The sequence below is a fragment of the Dermacentor andersoni genome, chromosome 7, assembly GCF_023375885.2.
Source record: "Dermacentor andersoni chromosome 7, qqDerAnde1_hic_scaffold, whole genome shotgun sequence".
In the NCBI taxonomy this organism is placed as follows: Eukaryota; Metazoa; Arthropoda; class Arachnida; order Ixodida; family Ixodidae; genus Dermacentor; species Dermacentor andersoni.
Window position 1 is genome coordinate 135,176,356 of NC_092820.1, and position 23,808 is coordinate 135,200,163.

Here is a 23,808-nt window from a genome sequence, read left to right on the forward strand (position 1 = left end):
GTTCGAGAAGTGGACAAAATTGGCAAAACTAAAGTCACTGAAGAAATTAACTGTGGTATAAAACAGTGCGTTGCTTGCCAGTACATCCTGTGGGAAGCTTGTTGCTGCTTGTGCGCTGCGCGTAAGGGTAAATCATCGCTAAGAAAGTGGATTTTTAGTCCCGAAAAAGTGAACGCTCATGACAAGATTAGAAAAAAGTACATACGTGACCCCCCCCCCCCCCCCCTAGCATTAGGCGGTGTTGTGTCCACAGGGTTGTCTTGTATACTGTATGTACCTCATATATCTACAGTTCTTATCCAATTATCTCTATATATATAGATTGCAATTGATGTATTTCACTCTGTGTGATTCGGAAAGCTTTTGACTTGTTATTTTCCTTTTAAATGTATGATTTGCTCTCTATTAGTGCTTATAATATGTTGTCTATGTGGGTCTAGCTCCTACGGTGGGATAGCAGGCTCTTCAGCAACTTTCCCGTAGTGTTCCATTTTTGATCAAATACTTCCGACGAGTAAGAACGGTACTTCCTCATCTAATCTGCATATCTCTTTGTATTCCTAGGTGATTTATGCTGGCTACTTCGACCATCTTCTCGCTTGGTACGACCACTGAGACGACGTACTGTTTGTCACGTACGAGCAACTCAAGGCGAACACAAAGGAAATGGTTTTTGAAAATCGCCAAACTTGTTGGCCAGGAGCACGGATCAACATTGCGTAATAACGAAGCGCTGCTACGTGAAATTGTGAGCGCAATTAGTCTCGAAAGCATAGGGGACTGTGTCGAACACAGCGTACTCCACATACGGCAAAAGTACACATACATCCCATCATCCGCCATCGTGGCGCAGCCCGGCAGCTCCTCACTGATCGCAGTAGAACCTTCTTCCGCCGAGATCTTGCAGATCTACCTCGCTCCTGTTCGCCTCTGTGAATTTCGAGCGCTCCCTTTCGGCTTGTGTCCAGCTACGTTCCAACGAATGATGGATACTGTCCCCGCTGGACTGAAGTGGCAGACTTGTCTCGTGTATCTCGCTGACGTAGTAGTCTTTTCTGAAGCGTTTGAGCAACATCTTCATCACCTGCGGAATGTGCTAGGAGCGTTCCGAACGGCTGATTTCACGCTTAAACCACAAAAGTGCCACTTTGGCTATGAGGAGGTCACGTTTCTCGGACACGTCGTAAGCGCTAAGGAGTCCGGCGTAATCCCGACAAGCTTGTCGCGGTAACCGCTTTTCCTCCCCCTGCCGACAAGAACGCCGTGCTGCGTTTCCTAGGTTTGTATGCGTATTATCACTGTTTCACTGAAAATTTCTCGCAGATAGCGTAACCACTGATTCGCCTTACACGGGATGACATGCCATTTGCCCGAACAAATAAGCAACAGGCGGCTTTCGCTGAACTACGACCACGTACGCAGTCAGCAGTCACCCTCGCCCACTTTGACGACGACGCGGACACCGACGTTCATACTGACGCCAGAAACATCGGTCTTGGCGCAGTACTCTTCCAACGTCAGGACGGCAATGAAAGCGTAATAGCTTATGCTAGCCGCTCGCTGTCCCGGGCTGAAGCGAACTGCTGCACCACAGAAAAAGTGTCTCGCGCTTGTGGGCGATCACAAAGTTTCGCCCTTATCTCACGGCCACCCTTTCAAAGTGGTGACTGACCACCATGCGATGTGTTGGTTGACAAACATACGCGGCTTTCAGGGCTACTGGCAAGCTGGAGCTTGCGGCTACAGGAATTTGACGTCACTATCGTTTACAAGTCCGGCGGCAAGCACGAAGACGCTGACACACTCTCGCGTGCACCCGTCGAATCTGTCATTCGAGAGTGAGGGGACGATGATAGCTTCCTGGGTACCATTACTGCATCACACTTGATAAGACGGCAGCGTGACTGCGCTGAAATACGGCCTAGTATCGACCACTTAGAGGGCCGGGCAACAGCCATTCCACGCCATCTGTGTAGCGTACTGACGTCCTTCTGTCTGCGAGACAACGTGCTTTACAAGAAGAATGCCCGTTCAAATGACAAAACCTACCTGCTGGTGATCCCAAGTCTTGCGGGACCATGTTCTTTTCGCTTGCCATGACGACCCGACCATCATATCTTGCTTTACGAGACCTTCGCGTACAATACCGCCGTACAAGAAACAAAGCGCTTTACACCATTTCGTCTTTTTTACGGCCGCGAAGTTCCGACGATGCTGGACGTTACGCTGTGGTGTCAAGACGACGAGCGCCTAACTACTGACGCCGAAGAATTTGCCCAGCGCGCTGAGGAAGCTCGCCAGCTTACGCGGCTGCACATCGGTCAGCAGCGGCACGCAGATGTACGGCGTTATAACTTCGGCCACAGACACGTATACTACAACCCCGGCGACCAAGTGTGGGTGTAGACTCCTGCTCGACGCCGTGGCCTTAGTTAAATATTGCCCAGCCGGTATTTTGGCCCATACAAAGTGTTTCGCCGAAGTAGTGACGTGAACTACGATAGTCGTTCCGGACAGTGCAGCTCACACACGGCGTAGACAACTTATTCCTGACATCGTTCACGTCGTCCGCATGAAGCCATATGTTACGCGTTCGTGATAATTTTTTCTTAATTTATTTTTTTCATACTTGTGCTCATATGTGCAACTAATGCGGCTACCTCTGTTTCTTGAGATCGCACGTCACGCTTCACCTCTGTTATATTTGTCTTTCCTATGGCGGTCACTGTGTTCTTTGCACCAGCATCTGCCTTGACCACGTTTTTGTTTCCTTTACACCGCTTCTTAACCATCGAGCCGATTCTCTTTTCGAAGAAAGGAAAAAATACCACCGGCAGTAGTGGGGACAGTGCAAAGGAAGAGACAGTAAGGCCAAGAAGGAAGTAGTGCGCGTGCTACCCACTCTCGCTCAATAGCCTGGTCCTGTCGCCGTCGGTTTTCAGAAGCAGCTGTCCCCATTAAACGTCATCAGTCCTTTTCTTGAGGCACGTGACAATATGTACATAAATGGCGTGAGCTCACATGCTTACACCAAAGTAATGCCACTTCTTCGCGTGATATATGCTTTCTTTTCCCTTTTCCTCTTTCTTATCTTTCTTATGACTTTTTTCTTTCATTTACTTTATTCTTCAGCGATAACGACTGAATTTATTGCAACCTTCCATATATTCCACGGTGCACACTTGGAAAATACTTAGTTTTTCTATCACTGTAGGTCAAAGAAGGTTGACTGACGCGTTATTGGCCCGGTTTATTGTTATGGTAGGCTTCGAGTACAATTCTTTTATCGTTACCTTCATATTTATCTAGCACACTAATTTTTTCTTACACTGGCATACATCGACACCATGCGCTGTGGCCAGCCAACTGCGAGTAAAATGTAGAAAACAGGAATAGGCATTCATAACTGCTTCGACCTGAAGATTCTACCCAGCTCCACCTAGTAAATATTAGTGACGCCCGTCGACTGACTTGGTAATTGAGCCACGGTGACGGTCTAACTGCAGATTTCACAGCTCGGCGCTCAAGGCATCTACACGGAAATTCAAAAGTAGTTCTTAATGCTGCTTCTCATCAACACGAACACTGGCATAAAAAAAAGATTACTTGGTTTCTACTGTCTGACCCTTGGTCTATGTGTAGGAATTAGGAGACTCACAGGCCTTGTTACATATCGGACGTCATTTCCTTTCCTTATGCATAAGTCAAGAAGTCCATAGAGATGACCCTGGCTCGTACTGCGGGTTGATCTTTGTCTCGTAATAGGTCAACCACGGTCAACCAATAAGTACACGCCCGCTGGTTCTCAGTCCGGCTATTCACCAGTATATCCGCGGTAAATATGTAATTTATGTCGTGAAAGTTAGGGCCACCGATAGTGCAAATTTGCCACCAACAAATGGCCGCCTGTGTAACGAAGCACATAACTGGGGATTGTGTGCAAGGATTTCAATCATGCAGTCGAGGTCGTCTAAAGTATGTGAATAGAGTTGCGCGATCAGAGTGTCAGGGGAAAACTGCTTCCGATTCATTAAGACTCAAGTTTACACGGAAAGTAGCAGGGGAATGCAATAGGAGTGTTCTTCTTTAGAAGGCATTTGGAAAAGCCAGGAGGCGCACAGGTGAAACACGTTCAGCTAATCCCCTGCGATTGATCTTGCCCATGTGAGAGAAGTCCTTGAACAGAAGGCCCGCAGAGGTGCTTCTTGCGTCGCAGTGGACCTACTGGTCCACGATCACGCACACAACCAGCATGCGCGTCCTCTACTCTAGGGTTCTTAAAAGTGGAAAAATTAGGCGATGAGTGGCACCACCTCCGGGTCGAGGCCAGGGCGTGCCTACGACCTTACGATTACACCCCATATACTTTACGTTTATTTTCGTCTTGGCTGATATTAAGGGGACTTCCAGTGGGCACTTGCCCTGTCCTGTAGTTCACGTTCCTTCATTCGTAATCTTACTATCCCGATTGGGCATACCAGATGAGCGCATGGCATGTGTGCACTAAGATACTAATGCTACGCGCTCGTTTACGTTAACACAGCAATACCCTGAGGGTGCTGACGCTGTTTTTGGTGTGAGTGATAGAAATGTTCAGGCACATTTCACTTTTCTTTTGCGCAGTAAGTAGCAGCGCTTCAGGAGCTTCGAGGGTAAGCAGCACGATGCTTCGGTTGACCAGGAAGCGGTTACTTGGACAAACCCCTGTCGACTACCACAAATATACTTCATTAATACTTCTCTCTGGGCGAGTTGGTGCATACTTGACTTAAAAATTGTAACAGCGCAAACACATGCATCCACAAAGTAACAAGAACGAGACACAGGCGCTTGTGTCTCGTCCTTGTTACAATTTTTCACACAAAGAGACGCCCATTCCGGCATTTTTCATCTAACGTGGTCCCCAGATTAGAGCAGCAATGGTACATCTTTGTTAGGGTCCAAGGTAATCCACATGTTTGCCGAAAATGCCTACTGTATCATTGTGGCCTCGAGCAAGTGGTATGTGGTTTCTGGCTTCTCCACGTGGGTGCCAAGGAAGGAAGAAGTACACTCTAGGGTGGTAGGAGGTTTGATGTTGGGATGGCATTACGGTATTTTGTCGCATGTCAAACACTCGACTAACTCAAAACAGAAGTCACATGTTAGTCGCAGGAACGACATCCACGCTGCAGTGGACATGCATAGTCTGATTACATGATCATGATTACATGGTAACTCGTAAAAACACAACAGTTGTGGATTCACAAACAGAAGACGAAGTTATGCGGACGTTAGTAAAATATTGCTCTTCTATATTACCTCCTCAAAAGTAGCGTCACCCCTGCTGGAGGGGTGTTTTTGGTAGTAATGCTAGTACATGTCTTCTATCGTAGGTGCCAATAACAATGAATTCTTGGCTTTGAGCTGAACGCATGTTACCGACTTCTATTACATTGTACGTCGTCTGCTTCTAAATATTCCAAGAGACGTGAGAGTAGAATCGTAAATGATGTTTATTCACTTTTGCAACTGTCAAGTGTATTATAACCTCAGCAAATACGTCGTTCTTTTTCAGAGTAGCATCGGCTCGAGAAATATGTCGGCGGAGATTTTCCGGATGATCAACGGACTTTACCTGGGGAAACACTTTCCCGACGACGCAGTTCTGTCGGCACTGGCTTACAAGCCACCACCTGGTGACCTAATCATCGTCGGCTACCCAAAATGTGGTACCACTTGGATGCAACACATAGTCTACAACATCTTAATGGACGCCGAAGAACCTGAGGACCCGCTAGACCAGGTACTGCGAATGCCCTTCCTGGAGATGCAGGGAGCCGAAGCCGCTATGTATGCTCCCCAACCTCGCGCCTTGAAGACTCACTTACCTTTCCACCTGATTCCTTATTCTCGAAACGCAAAGTACATCTGCATCATGAGGAACCCCTATGACTGCTGCGTGTCGCTTTACTACCACACCCGGAACAACCCGCCGTATAACTTTAGCGAAGGCACTTTTGAAGAGTTCTTTGAGCTATTCCTGGACGGACGCGTCGAATTCGGAGACTACTTTGACAACGTGCTCTCCTGGTACAAACATCGGAAGGACCCTAATGTGCTATTTCTAACATATGAGGAGCTTAAAGCTGACACCGCCCGGCACGTCCTTCGAATTGCCGCCTTCATCGGCGAAGAAAGACAGACGAGACTTAAAGAAAACCCCGAGCTGCTTCGGAAAATTCTGGAGAAGTGTAGCGTCGAATACATGAAGCAAAGCATCAGCGGTAGTCGGCGGGCTCCTAGACCAGACTACAGCAATTCACCGCAGATGAAGACTCTTAGACCGGAGCTACTGAAGGGACTTAATAACCTGATGGAGTTTACGAAGAAACCCATGACCGGCAGTTTTGTCCGCAACGGGAAAGTAGGAGACTGGAGGAATCACTTCTCACCCGAACAGATTCAAAGGATGAAACAGAGAATCGCGGAAGCAACTGTAAAGTCTGACTTCATGAACTTGTGGAGGGACGTAGACATTCCGTTCTATGGCAGTGCTATCCCGATAATGCGATATGAAAACGCGGTATATGAAAAAGAACTCTGTGATGAACTGTGTAGAATAGAGGCTCATGAAGCAGTTGTATGAATCGGCAGCTAACTTAGGTATCTCTGGCATATATCTCTGGCAAATATGTATGAAACGACGTGTTATGTCTTGAAGTAAAGAAGAAAAACTGATGTTCTGAGGAGCTGATTTTCTGACGTCCTAAATCCCTAATTTCAACATCATGGCAGAAAATGCGGACAGTACTCTGGCTGTACTAACTCTGATCGGCTACGCTTTTCTGCGTATTACCATGCCATGCCTGTACACCAGCCGAGCTCGCCGTACGACGTACGGGTGTACGGGTTTTTGACGTACGGGTGTTTCAATGGCAACTGAACCACCTGAGAGCTTCACTCGCGTTATGCAAGCCACGTCGTCTCTGCCGAATGCAGATGCGGTGCTGATCAAGCAATGTGTGCCACACGACATGACATTTTGCAGCTACACTAAACACAGCGTTATTATAGCGAGAGCATCACCTGTGCTATGAGGCTGAAAATCCGTAGTGATCAAGCGATAGTATCAAAAATGGCCGACGGCCCTGTGTAAAACACATAAGAAAATGCTCGGAGTGACGTTATATTGCACCGGGAGGTTCCTGCAAACAATGTAAACTAATGGTTTTGAAAAGAAAACTTGGTATGGTTGGGTCTTGGCGGGATGGAGCCCAGGTCTCCAGGATGTAAAATGAGCAGGCTCACCGCGACGTCATGGCGTCACCACGGTTCTGGCTGATTAACGTTGTGCCTAGTCCGTGCGTCATTGCACACGTCACGTCGCAGTAAGGTGACGTAAATTAAAAGAACATTACTTAAGGTGCAGTCAATTGAATTAAGGCGAATTAAAGTGAATGAAGCTGAAATAAAGTGGATTAAAGGAGATTAAGGTTGGTACAAATCAGAGCGAGGTGGATTGACGTGAATTGTACTTGGTACAAATTAGAGCAGGGTCGATTAAGGTGGAATAAATCGAATGAATCTGGACTAAGGTTGGCGCAAATTAGAACAAGGTGGACTAAGGCTGGTAAAGATTAACGCAAGGTAGATTAAGAAGGATTATGTTTTACACAAACTAGAGCAAGGTGGGTAAATGTTCTTTAAAGTCAGTATGTCGAAATGTCAATATCGGTATACACAAAAAACAATTGGGCTCTGACCGCATATTTTAACCCGAGAGGTGCGTTTCCGGGGGTGCCTATTTATTTCATCACCACTCAGTGTTGCTAGACTAACTTACTGTTCGACTGCGACATTAAATAATTCAACTGCAAGTTGTTTACTGTACCGAATACACTCAGCTTTCGTCAACTTGCATTGGGATGTACAAGATTTACCATACAATCGTAGTCTAAGCTCGAAAATTTGGTGTCACGGCCCCTTTAAACTGGATTAAGCTTGGCACAAATTCCATCAAACTCAATTAAGGTGGAATACGGTAGTGTTGTGATGGACACATGACAATGTGTGAGGTCACGTGTCATGAACGTAACCAAATAATAGGGAAGTCTTAATGTTTCGCATTCAGTTCCCATACGTTAAGTGATCATACATGTTTAAGTTTTCGGGATGCTATATCGGCTTCCAAGTTTCATTATTTGCTCATGGGCTTATATGCTTTATGCTGTACTGCAAATGCTGTAAATACTGTAAATGTACCAACAACTCCTTTTACAAAGTGCGAAGTTTTGCAACCTACCCACCAGATATTACTTAAGAAATGTGTCTTTCTATGAGATCCTGTTGCTGGATAGCGACTACCTCAAAATCTAATTGAATTGTGTTTCTCTTTTGTGGGATATCAAAGCCGGCACACACATTCTCACGATTTTTGAAAACACATGATAGCGCCACGCTCCTTGCACAACGACAAGGCACACAACACACTATTCGCTTTGTAAACACCTAGTTTCATGGGCGCCACCATATTGCTTAGAGAGTGGCAACATCTATGAATTTTCGCCACGATAGTGTGGATGGCGCGTCCAGTCGTCTTAGATATAATAGACAATTGACTGTCTGAGACCACTCCCTAATTTTCAGTTTTTCTCTCCATCTGATAGCCTTTAAAGCTTTTTTATGTGCTCAGTACTTGCCGTGGTATGACCTGGAGGTCCCCGTTTACCCGGAGAAGCACATCAAGGGACTCACTAGGCGCTCGGCGCCGTATCCACCACGACAGGCAACATCAATGCCAGACGCACTCTACGCTGCATCCATGGCAGCGGTGGCAACTACTAGTGCTGCAGCCCCTGCAGTAGCAGCTACAGACAACTGTGCTCCAAGCGAGAGACTACGCGAAGAGCTTTCGGGCGAAAAGGCAGAGGAGGTAGACCAGGCATCCTTCACGCTCGTATGCTACAAGAAGAAAACAGGTGCTAGTGTCACTGTTATCTTCAGGCCTACCCTAGAAGGAGGAAACCTATGGAATGTTAACCCTAATATCGTGGCATCGGCGTTTGTAACGTCGGCTCAAGAGAAAGTTCTCAGCCATCCCCTTAACAAGGACAGCAGCCTGATGGTTACAGTGTCAACACTACCCGCCACCAACTGTTTGCTCACGTTAACTAAACTAATTGGCGCGGCTGTAGAAGCCCGTGTCCCATATTCATACACAGCCAGCTACGGCAAAATACACGATGTACCTCTCAGCTACTCAAAGGAAGATTTACAAGACTATCTATGCGACCAAGGCGTCGTTACAGCAAGGAGGCGTGCGTTAAAAATAATGCTGCTAGACTTGCTCGTGCGGTGGAGCATGTACAAGGGAAACCTACCAAGCGTCATGAACCACCGCCTAACCCGGACGCGGTTTTTACGAATACTACAAACCATTCCCAGGAACAATCACCGCAACGCCAAAAGACATGAGGCAACACATGCGCTAATGCAGTGCGAAAAAAACGTGGGAAGCCCGCGGCCTCATCGCCTTCTTCAAAGCTACCGCAACCTTCGCACAAGACCCACCAAACAACCACAGCCGCCATCAGCCTCAAGCACCACAACACGACAGGATGACCTGCGAAAGGCAGCAACAAGAAAGCACCGAACAACACATTACACGCTTACTAATTCCGATGTTGTTTACAGCTCTTAATGCTCTTGACCGCACCAACCCCTCATCAAGATGTCTACGAGTGGTAGAAGCCGTCCTAACAACGGAGCCATTGACGTCGGCATCTTACGCTCCACAGGGCCGTAGTACATCACAGTAATAATCATGGCTTCTGAAACGAAAGCCTCACCTCAGGTGACCTTCCACGACACTTTTCGCGCACACACCATATTTCAGTGGAACGTTCGTGGTTTTAGCTCAAAACTTTCAGATTTTCAGCGTATTTCAGCGTAAAAATTTTCAGCGTATCACTTCCCGTTCATAGTCATCCCTGAATCGCGTGTCGAGGAACTTTTCAGAAGGCAAGGGTACTATTTTCATCATTCACAGCGACCGGAAGAGATGAGCAGATTACTCGTCGACTTTCACAAGCAGATTCTGGCCTACGTGGTTGATATTCCGCCTCACAGTGGCAATGAATATGTGTGTGCCATAACATTAATAGGCCAACAAGAGTACACTCTCATTGGAGTATACCTGGAGCCAGGCAGGCCACTAGACGCTCTGAAACTTGAAGACTTGATTGCAACGGCACCTTCTCCACCTATTATTTGTGAAGACTAATACTCCCAGTGAAATTTGAGGCAGCTCAAACACATGTGCATGAGGAGCCAAGCTCGCAGACATTCTCTCAAACTGTTCAATTGAACCTCTCAATAGCGGCAGTATAACCTACCTCAGAGGAGCGACGACCATGAGCAGCATTGACGTGACCTTCGTAAAAAGTTTAGTTGCCCGTAAGTTTGCCTGGTGTAGCGACTTAGAAACATGCGGCAGTGACCATTGCCCAATTTTTATATCAGCGCTCAGTATGAAGATGGTCACCAAGAAAATTCCTTACAAAATCTACAGATTGGGATCCATACAAGGACGCTGCAGGCTGGGCAACTACTCACGACAATGGCTCATTGTCTGAGGAAATGCACACGAAGTTCCACAAGAAAGGTAGCTTACCGCGAATCGACGAGGAATTTGAAAGATTGTGTACCATACGCAGGCGAGCTGAAAGGAAAGTTTTACGCGCGAAATGCCTCGAAGACTTCCGTGCCTGCCGACGGGCACAATGTCATATCTGGCGATACCTGCATAAACGTAGTCGGCAAAGATGGCGCGACTGCTGTTCCACGTTGGATGTGTGTCAACCTGTAGACAAAATTTGGCGGATCCCTGGAGGTATGCGCATGCCACGCCAACAGCTTCACCCTTTGCTGCACTCTCTCTGGATGAGCAAAATTCCCTGAAAAACATCTCAGATGAATACTGCGGACTACTACCAGAGGGTTTAAGGCCTTCGATTTCCTCCACAGATAGGCAGTCTGGCATCGCACAGGCGGCAGTGCCAGCGTTAGATCTGCCTTTCACAATTGAAGGACTCACCACCGCTATCTCTGACTCAAACAGGCACACATCTCCGGGTCATGACGAAATAAGCTATGAAGCAATCGCAAACCTTTCCCCGCACCTCCTGCTTACGACTCCTGGAATATTATAAATCTTCGTGGATGTCTGGTAAGGTCCCAAGGGAATGGAAGCTGGCAAACATCGTGCCGATTCTGAAGCCCTTTAAGCAGCCAACAAGCTACGCATCTTTCCGCCACATCGCCCTACTGAGCTGCGTAGGCAAGCTTATGGAGCGGTTATCTACAAACGTATTACATGGTTCCTTGAAAGCCACGGTAAGTTTCCCCAAGAACTGAACGGCTTCCGCCAAAATAGGTCAGCTATTGATAATGTCATCGCCCTCGTTTCTTTACTTGAAGAGGATATTCATGCAGGGTGCATTGCGACGGCCGATTTCCTTGATATCAAGAGAACTTCTGACTCTGTTTTTCAGCACGCCATTCTCTCAGCTTTGGCTAGCGTTAGCCTCTGAGGAAAGCAATACAAGTGCATAGAAAACTATATACCAGAGCGGAAAATAATTATGAGTACTCCGAACGGACCTGCACAGTCTTACGCAGTCGAGAAGAGCGTACCCCAGGCAGCTGTGTTCAGCCCGCTCCTATTCAATCTCACCCTGATACACATAACAAGAGACCTGCAGCGACGAGTGCACATCACAATCTATGCCGGTGATATCTGCATCTGGGGCGCATCAAGTTCGTGCTATATCACCCAACAATGACTTCAAAAAGCATTATTGAAGCTCTCCATGTATTTGGCTCCCCGAGGTCTTCCCCTCTATCCAGAAGAAAGCACAGCCATGGCCTTCACAAGAAAGAAAATGACCAAATATCCGCTCTTGGTGGACGACCGCTGCCGTAGATACTGCCTCAGCGATTCCTTGGAATTGTGATAGACAAAAATATCTCAAGTCTGTCTTGGTCACCTCAGGTAAAAAACTGCGCGTGAGGGTTGCTGCAACATTGCAAATTTTCAAATTCATGGCGGGAACACGATGGGGCCTAAACTGCCGCTCAATGGTACTACTTGAAAAAGCCTATATTGAAGGCACAATGTGCTATTGCCTACCGGTGCTTCAGAGATGATCACCAGAAAACAAGAGGACTCCGGAAGCCACGCGGAACAACTGCCTGCGGATTTGCCTGGTCAGCCTCGGGAACAGTAGCGGAAGCAGTATGTATACCGCTAGATATCATAATGCTAAGAAGGGGTAAAGCTTGCAAACACGGACAAATGAGAAGAGGACACCACGAAAGCCGACTATCAACTCTTCTCTTGCGTCTGTGTTTGCACGCCTCACCCCTTCTTAGCATTATGAATCCTTACCAACTACCTCAGCTTTCTGTCGTTCTACGCCCGATATCATCACTCGCCAAGAAACAATCAGTGCCCATCTTAGGCATGTGTTCCAAGGGAAGAACCACTACTGTACCGCGTCCACGTAACCCACTGTGAGTCTGGCTTTGGCCAAGCTGTGCAAGTCTTGCACCTTTCTCCGTTTATTGGGCCACAGAAATTACTGCCTCCGGCTTTTCCTCTCTGGACACTTTAGCCTCTAGATATAAACCAGTTAGTACCCGGTGTAAATGGAACAAAGAGACGCATGCCACACGCCGTGCTGCTGCAGACCACTCTCCTCTACTAAGCCGAGAAAGATATTCAGTACACCCACATCAACACTGAGGCGTCAAGCACTCGGGAGACTTCCTCCTGTGGTCTTTATGTGACCTCAAAAAGACAAATGCTTTCTTATCTGCTGCAGCGGAGGACGTCGTCAACGACAGCAGAGCTTCGCGGCATCAAAGGAGCTGTCCTCTATATACTGCGATCAATGGGCGACTTTCCCTTTCTCTAAAGGAACACTACAAACACTGTGCAGTCTGTTTAAAAAACTATCATCAGCCTGTTTCTTTCGACATTGCGTACTTAAATCACTTGGCCATTGCATCAGGCCACTGTATCAAATTTCATTGGATACCTGCTCATTGAGATATTCTGGCCAACGAAAAGCAGATAAAGTGGCATGCAAAGGTCTTCAGCACCAAAACTATAAACGGATTTATTTCGCTAGATCCCATGCTTCCCAACTAGCTAAAAGATTTGCTTCTGTAGAAAAGTCCCGGATGTGGAGCTGGCCGACTTGAAATTACGCTTTCTTTTACTCATTCAAAAAATCTTAGATCTAGACTCCCATCCAACATTCCTCGCCATTTGTAACATCTGTATCATTGTCTTCTCCTGAACACCGCCTATGGAAACGGATTACTGTACCGCTTGTGTCAAGTGACAAGTCCCCTATGCAACAAATGTGGCTCAAATGAAAGCGTGGATCATATCCTGTTTAAGTGTCGAGCGTATGTCGACGAGCGTGCGTTCTATGAGCATTGCATGCATTGACTTATCAAAAGCCCTTTGTCATTTGACTGTGTCTTAGGCCTTTCAGCCTGTCTGACACAACAATGGCGTGTGATGAACTTTTTATTCACATACTTCCAAATCATTGGTCAATTCGACAAACTTTGTCACCCACATGTGCCTTTCATGCAGCGAATTCTGTCACCTCATTGTAGGATGGTGCATACACTGAAGGACATTAGGTTTGTTCGATTCAGAAAAAGGTGCACGGCACCTCAAGCGAAAAAGTGCAGGGGGTGCCGGGCTGCACCCACTCGCTGCAAGGTTCAAGGGTGCAGTGCACCACGGCGGCACCTTGCCTTGCACCCCGTTCAATCGAGCAAGGGGGTGCAGGGTGCACTGCTGCACCTCGGGGAATCGAGGGTCTAGGTGCAGCGCACCGTGAATAGGTGCAGAAGGTGCAGAGAAACTTGGCTGAATCGAATAGACCTATTACCACAGCACGCCGTTGCCCATGAGTAAAAAAAACACAGTGCCCATGTTTTTTTAGCTTAGTTTTTTTTGCGCATCTCTCCTTCTCTCTTTCTCTCCCCTCCTAACGCCCTCCTAACGCCGAGTAGCATGTCAGCGATGTCTGTACGACGGCTAAAATCTCTGCCTTTCCTTAAAGGGTTCTCACTCTCTCTCTCTCATGCACCAACGGCTCACATATTCATTAAGGTCTGTTTGTTCGCTGGCTTTAACGCGTTGGTAAATGGTGGTATGCATTTTCCGATGGTGGAGAGGCTTTCGGCTATGCGTTGTAGGCATGGCGCTGCTTTAAAATCAGCAACTGTCCGCTTCGAGAGCAAGATGTGTAAGCGTTCCGCCCTCCAGTCTTCACAACATTTCCAATTTTATTGCCGCATTGTGGTTCATGCACTTCCCAAAACACATATGGCGTCGTTTTAAACAGATAAAGTGGTGGCTGCGACACTATGAACGCCGTGCTTTAGCGATTCTTGATTGCGATATACTGATGATTCCTCAATACATGTGATACCTCGTTACATCAACCGGCTGGCCTAAAAGCACTCAGCAACAGGAAAGAAAATCTTAAGCGCTCATATGATGCCGCACTATACAACTGGGGCGCTCTAATGCAAATCTATTCCAAGCTTTTCTATTCTAATTGTGAAATCAGCCCTCCACGACTGGTCAAAAACTTTTTGGGATCACTCCCACTTCACCTGTGTATCATGCGACGGGTCACGACAACCATGATAGCTTCCAATCTGACATTATGCGTACAGACTGATTATGCATGATTCGACCGAACAACAGAAAAGTAATTATTTCTGACTCGACGCTTTTTCGCCATTAACCCTCTGCTATTGATCAAGAGGTTTCAGGCTGCACCCACCTCACCTGTCTGTCACTCGACGTCACAAAACCGCGAAAACTTATTGCGTCAAAGTGACGTGTACGCGTTAAGGATGCATTAATATGCCGAATAAAATTGCAAATTTTTCTGTGAATAGCCGCACGCTACCCCATTCTGAAACGAATAAGAGATGTCTGCCACCGATCGCTCAGCCACTGGCTACTCGCACATGCATAAGATCATGGGCCTATTTGCGTTCAACAAAACATTTTGCGTGGCCGTATAACGTTATCAAGCACTTTCAAAAAGTTTACTACATCGCTCTTCCAACTCTTCTTTGCTGAGGATCCGTTTTAGCGGAATTTTTAACTGCGCGTTCCATGCCACCGCGATTTCAGACAAGTCATCGCAAGCTAAGTAAGGGAAAGCCGACCAATCCCAGACGCCGGCACCTCCCTCTTCAAACAGTTTTCTATTTTCACTGCGCTGGCTTGTCCCCATCGATACCCTCACCAGTTGAGCTTGCTCCTTGCCTTTTTTCAGCCAATTAGATCAGAAAAACCGCTCAGTGTAGGATATGTTATTCAATTTGAAAGCAAACTCTTAGCTAAGAGGGCGATTGATTGGGATGTTGAGGCAACGCTGTGGGTCACCGCCCAAAGCATACGGCGGCAGTTACGTAAGTTCGACGTCAGGAGATTGGAATAAAATATATTCGAATTGTGTTACGTTATACGGCTCCTGTTATTACGCGCATAATTGCATCACTTTGGTTGCGACTGCGGTTGGTCGTTGCGTCAACAGCTTTAGCTGTTCCTGGGGTGCCCATCTATTATGTGAATACACCAATACGCAAAAGTAATTGTAGCTCGCAAGTGAATTCTTGTGAATTGTTAATGTGGTTAACTGTTACAAATGCGAATGGAAACCAGAGCATAGCAAGAGGATCAGGTGTAATATTTCAGTCGCTAGACTCGGGGCGCCATAAAACTGAGTTGCTGGCGGCTAATACAATGCGCCATTTTGGATGGTGTTGTTATCTCGATGGCGAGTTGCTGCCAATATTTTCACAAGAAAAGAACATATTAGGCCTGGCACTGTAAATAATTTAAAATGATTTGCGTGATTCGTATGCACACAGTCATATAAAAATATCCTTGCTAAAATTTTTACAGTTTTAATATTACCGTGTAAAAAAAAAGCCTGCTTGAAGCCACACAACAAAACTGTCACCGCGCTGTCAGTTTTAGTGGCGTACCTTTTTTAGAGAGAAACAAAGGCTATTTCTTACTCGACGCAGGCTATCACAATATCATTCCAGAAGCCTCCCAGCCTGGAAAGGACTTGGTTGACGAGAAAATTGCGTATGAATTGCCCGCATACTTTAGAATCATTCAACTCTCTCACCACCCAACCGAGAAGTGCTGACGTTGCATGCGCAATCACCGCCCTTTACTGCCATCTGTGAGTCATACGGCATCCTACAGAAAACGCTACGACTTTCTGCGAAACACGTAAACGCGCAGTCATGGACAAAGAGAGTCAAGACAGATCGCTGGATTTGTCGCTGCGGTTGCTCCTGATCAGGTGACGTGCACCGTTCTGGAATCCCGCGACGCTGCATCGACGTCGCATTCTCTGCTACTCGCGCTTTGTGCGAGTTTCGCGACCCAAGAAAATCAGCGCAGCACTACGAGATAACGAAACTACTGAAGGGCAAAAGTGCGGCAGCGCAGAGTGAAAAAACATCGACACCTTTCTACCGCCCACGTCGTTGCCAAGGGTGAAGTCAATTAGACTTTTCTTTCATCAAATACAACTCGACAAGTTGCATTTTCATCTCTCTTACAATGCAATGCGATGGTATGTTGATTACAAGTGGTCGAGCACTAATGAGAGAATTAAAATGATGAGAGCCTTCGTCATCGGGCCACTACTTGAATGTTCCGGCGGAAGTCCTTAATCGTGTCCTGCAGTTACTTCAATTTCTCGATTACTCAAGCTCAGTTCGTGTTAATATTGACGTGTTCGACGTGCTCAAGCACTCATTTATAACTTCAGCTTGCTCGTTGTTTGCCTTTAAAGCTCATTTAACAAGACTTAATAATAATCTTGTATTTAGCAGAGAATCGACAAAATGGCAGTAATCCATGCATGCATGCATGCGGCGAAGGAGAGTCAAAATGACTATGTACTTTACGTTAATTTTCAAAGATTACAAACATTTTTATAACCAGTGCAAGAATAGCAGGAAGCTGAGTTGCACAACAGAAGAGCATGCATTCAATGCAAGCCGCCAAGGATGTACCGAAACAGAAACTGCATTTTAAGCTCCTCTCACTTGCTGTACAAATGTTCACGTTTCCTGCGATAATGTAGTATTGGAGAATTAAATGTCAGCTGCATTCAAATTTCGATTCCAAACAATGGGCCCAAATCGCTCACACCGAAGCGTCGACACGTACATTTCATTGCGCGTCGCCGACCATCTTTCAACAATAACGCGGCGACGCTGCTGTCACCTACAGTCTGATCTCGCTGCCGATACCTTCGGCAGCAGTTCCTGGTAGAGATGGGATAATGGGCTCGATTCAGAAAACGGCTTAGAACGGGTAAGCGCAGTGAAATGAACTCGTTAACTCTAACGGCCCACCTGCTGACTGAAACCTGCAACCTGTTTTAGCTGTAGTTCAATTTGCGTGGCTTTGAAAAAAATGATATATATATGTGTTAGTGGAATTAGCGTGTTGTAGGCATATTGGCTATGCATTGTGACTATTTAATCATTTCTTCTTTTAAGGGAGCGAAGTTTTAATAGCAAGGAACGTTATTTTTTGTTGCGATGGCAATTATATGGACACTCTAGCCGCATTTCCGCAGTCGTGGTCGCTGTAAGCGTCGGTGTGATGTTCCGTATAAAGGGCCAGTGCGATAACAAGGTCGGGAGCTGCGCGCCATATGCGGTGGGCGCGAGTGAAAGGGTGTGAGGGTAAGCCGAGGTGGGGCTTGATGTCGCGCTCGCAAGGGCAGAAGGCGGGCAGGAAGCTTCTCAGCTTCTACCGCGCGTAAGATACCGCGGGTCATCTACGTGAGAAACGATTTTGTGAGACGTACTGAAATAATTTAAATTGGCTTTGCCGAAATTTCTGCTGCTGGTAACGGACACAGGAACCAGCGCAATGTCTGCACGCGTGTTTCAGCCCACAATCAACCTTACAGCTCAGTTGTCTATTTCTAAAAATTATGTTCGCCAATGTGCCCTTGCTACAATTTTTTTCCTGTTAGTTTAAGCGCCAGTGAGTAAAGAGTTAAACATGCGCGAAGATCGTAAGCTGCGAGGGTGCCACGCTGTAATAGTTGTAAGTAAGTAATAGTTGTAAGTAGTAATGTAAGTAATAAGTTGTAGTGGAAAGTAACCCGCGTAACGCTTAGCAACCGACCACTCTCGAATGAAGCTAGCCTAGCAGGACTCGTTGGGGAACTATCTGGCATTGTTTGAGTTATCATTGGCCTTATTGAGGTTAGAACAGGTGACGCTTATACAGTGCTGACAAATGGCCACGTCCTCTGCTATAGAGGACTTCCAGATAAGAAGCAATATGGGGTAGGATTCCTAATCCATATGGGCATAGCGAAACATTTACGATTTCTAGAGCAATAATGAGAGGGAAGCGGTAGTCGTAATCAAGCTAAAGAAGAGAAAGAGGAGAAAGAGAAGGTATAGAATAAAGGTAGTAGAAGCCTACGCTCCAACCTCCACTCACAATAATGATGGAATGCAATAGTTTTATGAAGACGTTGAATTAGCGATGAGAAAAGTGAAAACTAAGTATACTGTAGTAATGGCGATTTCAATGCAAATGTGGGGGCGAAGCAGACTTCGGAACAAGCAATGGGCAACTACGGTGTCGATTCTATGAATGCTAGAGGAGAGATGCTGATAGAATTCGCAGAAAGGAATACGCTGCGAATAATGAACGCCTTCTTCAGGAAGCGTACGAAACAAAAGTGGACCTGTAAATGCCCTAATGGTGAAACAAGAAATGAGATTGATTGCGCACTTTCTGCCGATCCCACCATAGTGCAGGATATAGAAGTGTTAGGTAGGGTAAAGTGCACTGATCATAAATGAGTGAGGGCTAGGATTAACCTCAATTTGAAGAAACGAAGACACAAACGGGTCAAGAAGAAAGAGGCCAACCTACTAGCGGTAAGAGTAAAAAGTAAACCAATTCATTCTGGTATTTGTAAACAAATATTAAACAAATTCAAAATGTTTACCCTAAGGTAAATTACTAAATGCGCGTTCTGTGTAAGGCAAACGCATCGTAGCATCAGATTAAAAAGTACGACAATGCGCACTCACATACGAGGTGTGTTGAAGAAGCACCGAATCTTGTTCTATCCCACGTAAGTCACTGAAGTGCGAGAGGCTTCTTAAGGTGCAGATATGGAGGGGAGGACACCAACGTGCCTGCGTGAAATTTTCTTTTCCGCCCGCAGAAAGCCTCAGTTGCTGGCCGTCGACCTATGAGTGAGGACGCGTAGTGAGCGTTGGTTGGATTCCAGCAAATGGCAAAATGATTTAACAACATGAGCACCGATATTGCATCACTTCGGCCAAAAGCTTGGCGATACCCATGCGCAAACTTTTCGGGTGATTTAACAGGTTTCTGGTGACGATGCCATGAGCACCTTTCTGATAAAGGAGTGGTATAACCACTTCAAAGATGGCCGCACATTAGTAGACAGCGAACCGCCTTCAGGCATAGCCTCAACAAGCAAAAATGAGAACGTCATTGAGCAAGGGCCGACTTCCTCATCGAGGACCTTCGCGTCACAATCCTAGAAGTTGCAAAAGAAATATGGGGAATCTTGAATCAGTACATAACATTTTGACCGAGGATTTGGACATGAGGATACTGTCCGGGAAATTCTGGCCGAAACTGCTAACGACGGAGGAGAAGAACTCCGTCTGGATATAGCACAGAACCTCCTGGACACTGAAAACAGTAACCCCAACTTTCTGAACACCATAGTCACAAGTGATGAGTCGAGGGTTTATGTGTACGACTCAGAAACGAAGAAGCAGTTGTAACAGTTAAAACGTGCAACATCCCCAAGACCAATAAACGCACGGAAGGTCCGCAGAAATGTCAAGGTAGCGTTTGAACGTTTTCTGCTACTCCCGTGGATGGTGCGTCTTGATAACGCACCGCGAGGCCATACCATCAAAAACGATTGCTACCAGGAGGTCCTTCGTCGTCTTCCGTATGCTGTGCGGCGCAAGCCACCGCGTCTGCGTGCAGCAAAAACTTGGCAGCTCCATCACGATAACGGATCTGGCCATTGGGCGCATCTGAGTCAGGTTTTCTTCGCCAAACACAACAGTCCTGTGGTTCCCAAGGCTTCCTACTCGCGCAATATGGCTCGCTGTGCTGTTTGAGTATTTCCCAAAATCAAAGTGCCGCTAAAAGAAAGCCGAATTGAGTCAAGTGAAGACAGCATGCAGAATGCACGGCTGATCGTCATTCCAAAAGAAACATTTCAGAAGTGTTTTCCAGAAGAACGGTAGTGCTGGGACAAGTATGCATTACCAGAGAGACAACTTTGAAGGCAATTAGGATTTTGCACCTCCTAATCAATACATCTGTTTGTTGTGTTTAAAAGTGTGGTACTTTTTGAACACACCTTGTACACAGTACGCACCTTTGGGTGAGTTCCGGAGCGCACGCTGATTTCTTTGAATAACAAATACGGATATAGAAGCAGAAGTAACTCGCGAAGAGCATATAAAATGCTTCCTGGAAGACTGTACGCGCTACCATGTGACCATCATTTAGTAACGAGCAATCAACTCTGATTCAGATGTTTCCTGTAAGGCAACGACAATATTACATGAACTAGAAAAGTACTGATGCCTAACGTAACAGTTGCCCGTAAAAATGATTCGGCAGATACGCCTGTTTACAGCACTCAGCACTACTCTATCCACCGAAGTTTTATCGAAGAGCGGTACGTGCCCAATCTTTCATCTACAGTGGCCCATATAGGCGTCCAATAGCTTCGTTGAAGGGCGCCCACGCCGTCCCACATCTACAGTGGCTCATGTCGACAGAAAATACGCGCGTTGAAGAGAAACACATGTTTACACATTACCACATACTCTTTGACACACGTTAGTCCGACAGTTAGTTTTGACCCCTGTTCCCTCAGCACAGCCAGCCCGATGATATAACCAATATGTCATGGACTACACAGCGACCCAGGTACGCCGAAAAAAAAAGACAGCTGTATACAAATATACTTTGATAGGCAGATTTGTAGCCTCCGCAAAGTTTGTAAAGTACCCAAAGAGTGTTAACGCCATAAAATTCAAAAGTAAGAGCTTTTTACGACTACGAGCCAAGTTCTTCCAGCATCCGATACCATTCCCTACTTCACTCTTCATAGCCCATGTATAGCATTCCGAAGAGAAAAGCAAGTAAGCCATTTCGTTCTTATGATTCAATATTTAGTACAATACCTACTGACCAATGTACCAGATCACTCTTAACTACAGCCTTCCTGAATACCAGATTCATGTATTTTATACCCTTTTTATGCCCGCAGGTCTACTTGCGTTTTACTTTAGCCTTTATATAACTGTGTTTTGTATAATGCTGCCCTTCTCCCTAAACCAAAAAAGTTGGCAGAAATGGAAGCGGACAAGCGACCGGGGAATCAATGGAGGTATGTATGAAGACACAAATAAAAACAAATTTTGCACTTTCTCCCGATAGCTTTGACAGCAATAGTGGGGTTAAGTGCAGCGCTTGAACTTCTCAGACTGTGGTTTTCTATATGCAGTTACGACATGTTGGCTCCACGCAGCAAGCAAAACAAATGCTGCTGGACAAGCGGAAGAGTGTCCTTCGAGCTGCCGGGCGCATTCTAATGCTGGTTTAGTCAGGGCTTCCGGGCGTGGCATACGCAGGCATCAAACAACGTTGGCGCACGTCATGAGACTGACGAAAAAAGAAAACCGTCAGTGTTAGCCAGCGCCCAATGAAATGTAACATATTGTTAGTTTGACATTTACGGTCCCTTCCACATAGACTAGCGCATACACGCACTCCGCCCAGTAGGAACTCTTGCGTGCACGTAGTGGGTGCGCATGACGTCATGTGGGCTGTGAGAAGCCGAAAGCTATGCAGCATGCGCAAATGATCCCTTGAGCGGAGCAGTAAGCTGGCGTACACTTCGCTACGTCACTCGTTCCGTGAAAATCACTCCGAATCGCTCGAAACCTTCTAAACATCACAGAGATATAAAGACGAAGACGACACTTAATTCCATAACCTCTGAAGGAGCACGGCGAAGCGTCGAAATATCTCTTCCTTCAATAGTAGGGCACCATTAAATTGATGGCAGCGGCGCCGGCGGCGGGAGCGCGCCTTGAGTTTCGACAGAGAGAGAGAAAGGGCAGGGAAGCTTGTTAACCAGTCAAGAGTCCGGTTGGCGACACTGCGGTGGGGGGAAGTGAGTTGGGGAATGAACTTGCTCTTGCAATAATGCAACAAACGAGCTTTTTATTTGCGAGGCTTCCGGTATGTAGGTCAAAAAAAGAGCGATGTGATGCTTGGACAAGCCAATTAGCGCTTCCTGTCGATCAAAAAAGACAGCAGACATCTATGACCTTGCAGAATCACGACCCAATTTCCGGTGAACCTGTTTCTTTCTGGCAATTTCAATAACACTTTCGGTTATCTCTAATCAAATCACTTACATCATAAAGCAGCCTCCATATGACTGGTCTGTCGGACAACTTGCCTGTATGTAACGCTTTAGAACACTCGTTAAATAATTTTCACAACGGCAGCGATTAATGCAAACTCATTTTGCTTCGTGATAATACTGGACATATTGTCTCGCCCTTTTTTCTTTAGATGTGACCTTATTGGCGTTCATACAAGACACAAGAGTAAGTTCAGTGATGTTCGTAGAACACATTTGTAAGGTTGGGCATAAACTACATACCTAATATACTGCTAAGGCCATATTTGTGCACACACTTCTAAATTCGTCTATACATCCCTCATGACCTTGCCCTCATTTTAATCAAACGTAAACAATGTGCCTTCTTTAGTTCACCGAGGCCTGCCGGACAGCCTACTACAAGCCCTCTATGAGAGAGACGGAATTAAGTTTTATTCTGAGCTAGTGCTGTCTGCGACCGAGGTGGACGCCTTCCTTATTCCAGGTAGCCGCTGGAGAAGGAAATAAACATAATTTAAAAAGCAGACGACGAGGTTAGTTCCCAGGTGGGCGGCACCCTTAGTCTAGAACACCGTTTTCCTTCGCCGCCTGTCGGCGCTGGTCCTCAGGGCATGAGCTGGTCGGTAGGTCCTCCCATTGAAGGCCTGTAACGCGCTTATGGAAAGAGAGCGCAGAGGGAGGGTTCACCAATAGTTTATAACGCGTAGTATCAAGCCAGTAACGTTAAAGTTTCGTCGCACATCGCACCTAACGTGACCCCTGTTTTCACCAAACGCTAACTTCGGGTAACGTAGAGTTATTTCGAGACATTTAAAAGCTTAGCTGATGATAGCTGTAGGACAATTTGAACACTCGTTTAGAATTTTTTTGTAGAAAACCAGTACTTAAAGACCACGCATTTACCTTCGCACGCTGTTTTGCCACAGTGGTGGGCCCATTTTTGCCAAGTTTGATGGTGGTTCCATTTCTAGTTATGTCAGCTTATGCGTGAAAAAGAATATCAAATATATACGCCATGGAACACTTTAATACGTTATTTATTGCACAGGCCGTAATTTAGCCCAAATAATTTTATTTTATCAAAGTACAGTCAATAACGTGCTTTTTTTCTCCCCTGTTTATAGACTTTCTGTAACGTAGAATCCCCTCGAGACATTGGGAAACATAGCACAAATTGGTTATACAAATCCGGCAAGCACTTGCTAAAGAATATTTTTTTAAATCTGTA

General features: G+C 46.2%; 2 protein-coding genes across 2 annotated transcripts in view; one reads left to right on the forward strand and one right to left on the reverse strand.

Annotated features, from left to right (window-relative positions):
- The window catches only part of LOC129385601 (probable chitinase 2), a 198,438-nt gene that overhangs the window by 33,494 nt on the left and 141,136 nt on the right, over positions 1 to 23,808 (reverse strand). The gene's annotated exons all lie outside the window — the stretch shown is intronic.
- On the forward strand, positions 4,796 to 6,721 carry LOC140219339 (sulfotransferase 1C4-like). Its single transcript, XM_072289113.1, has one exon. The coding sequence runs from the start codon at positions 5,489 to 5,491 to the stop codon at positions 6,626 to 6,628; it is 1,140 nt and encodes a 379-aa protein (XP_072145214.1). The 5' UTR covers positions 4,796 to 5,488; the 3' UTR covers positions 6,629 to 6,721.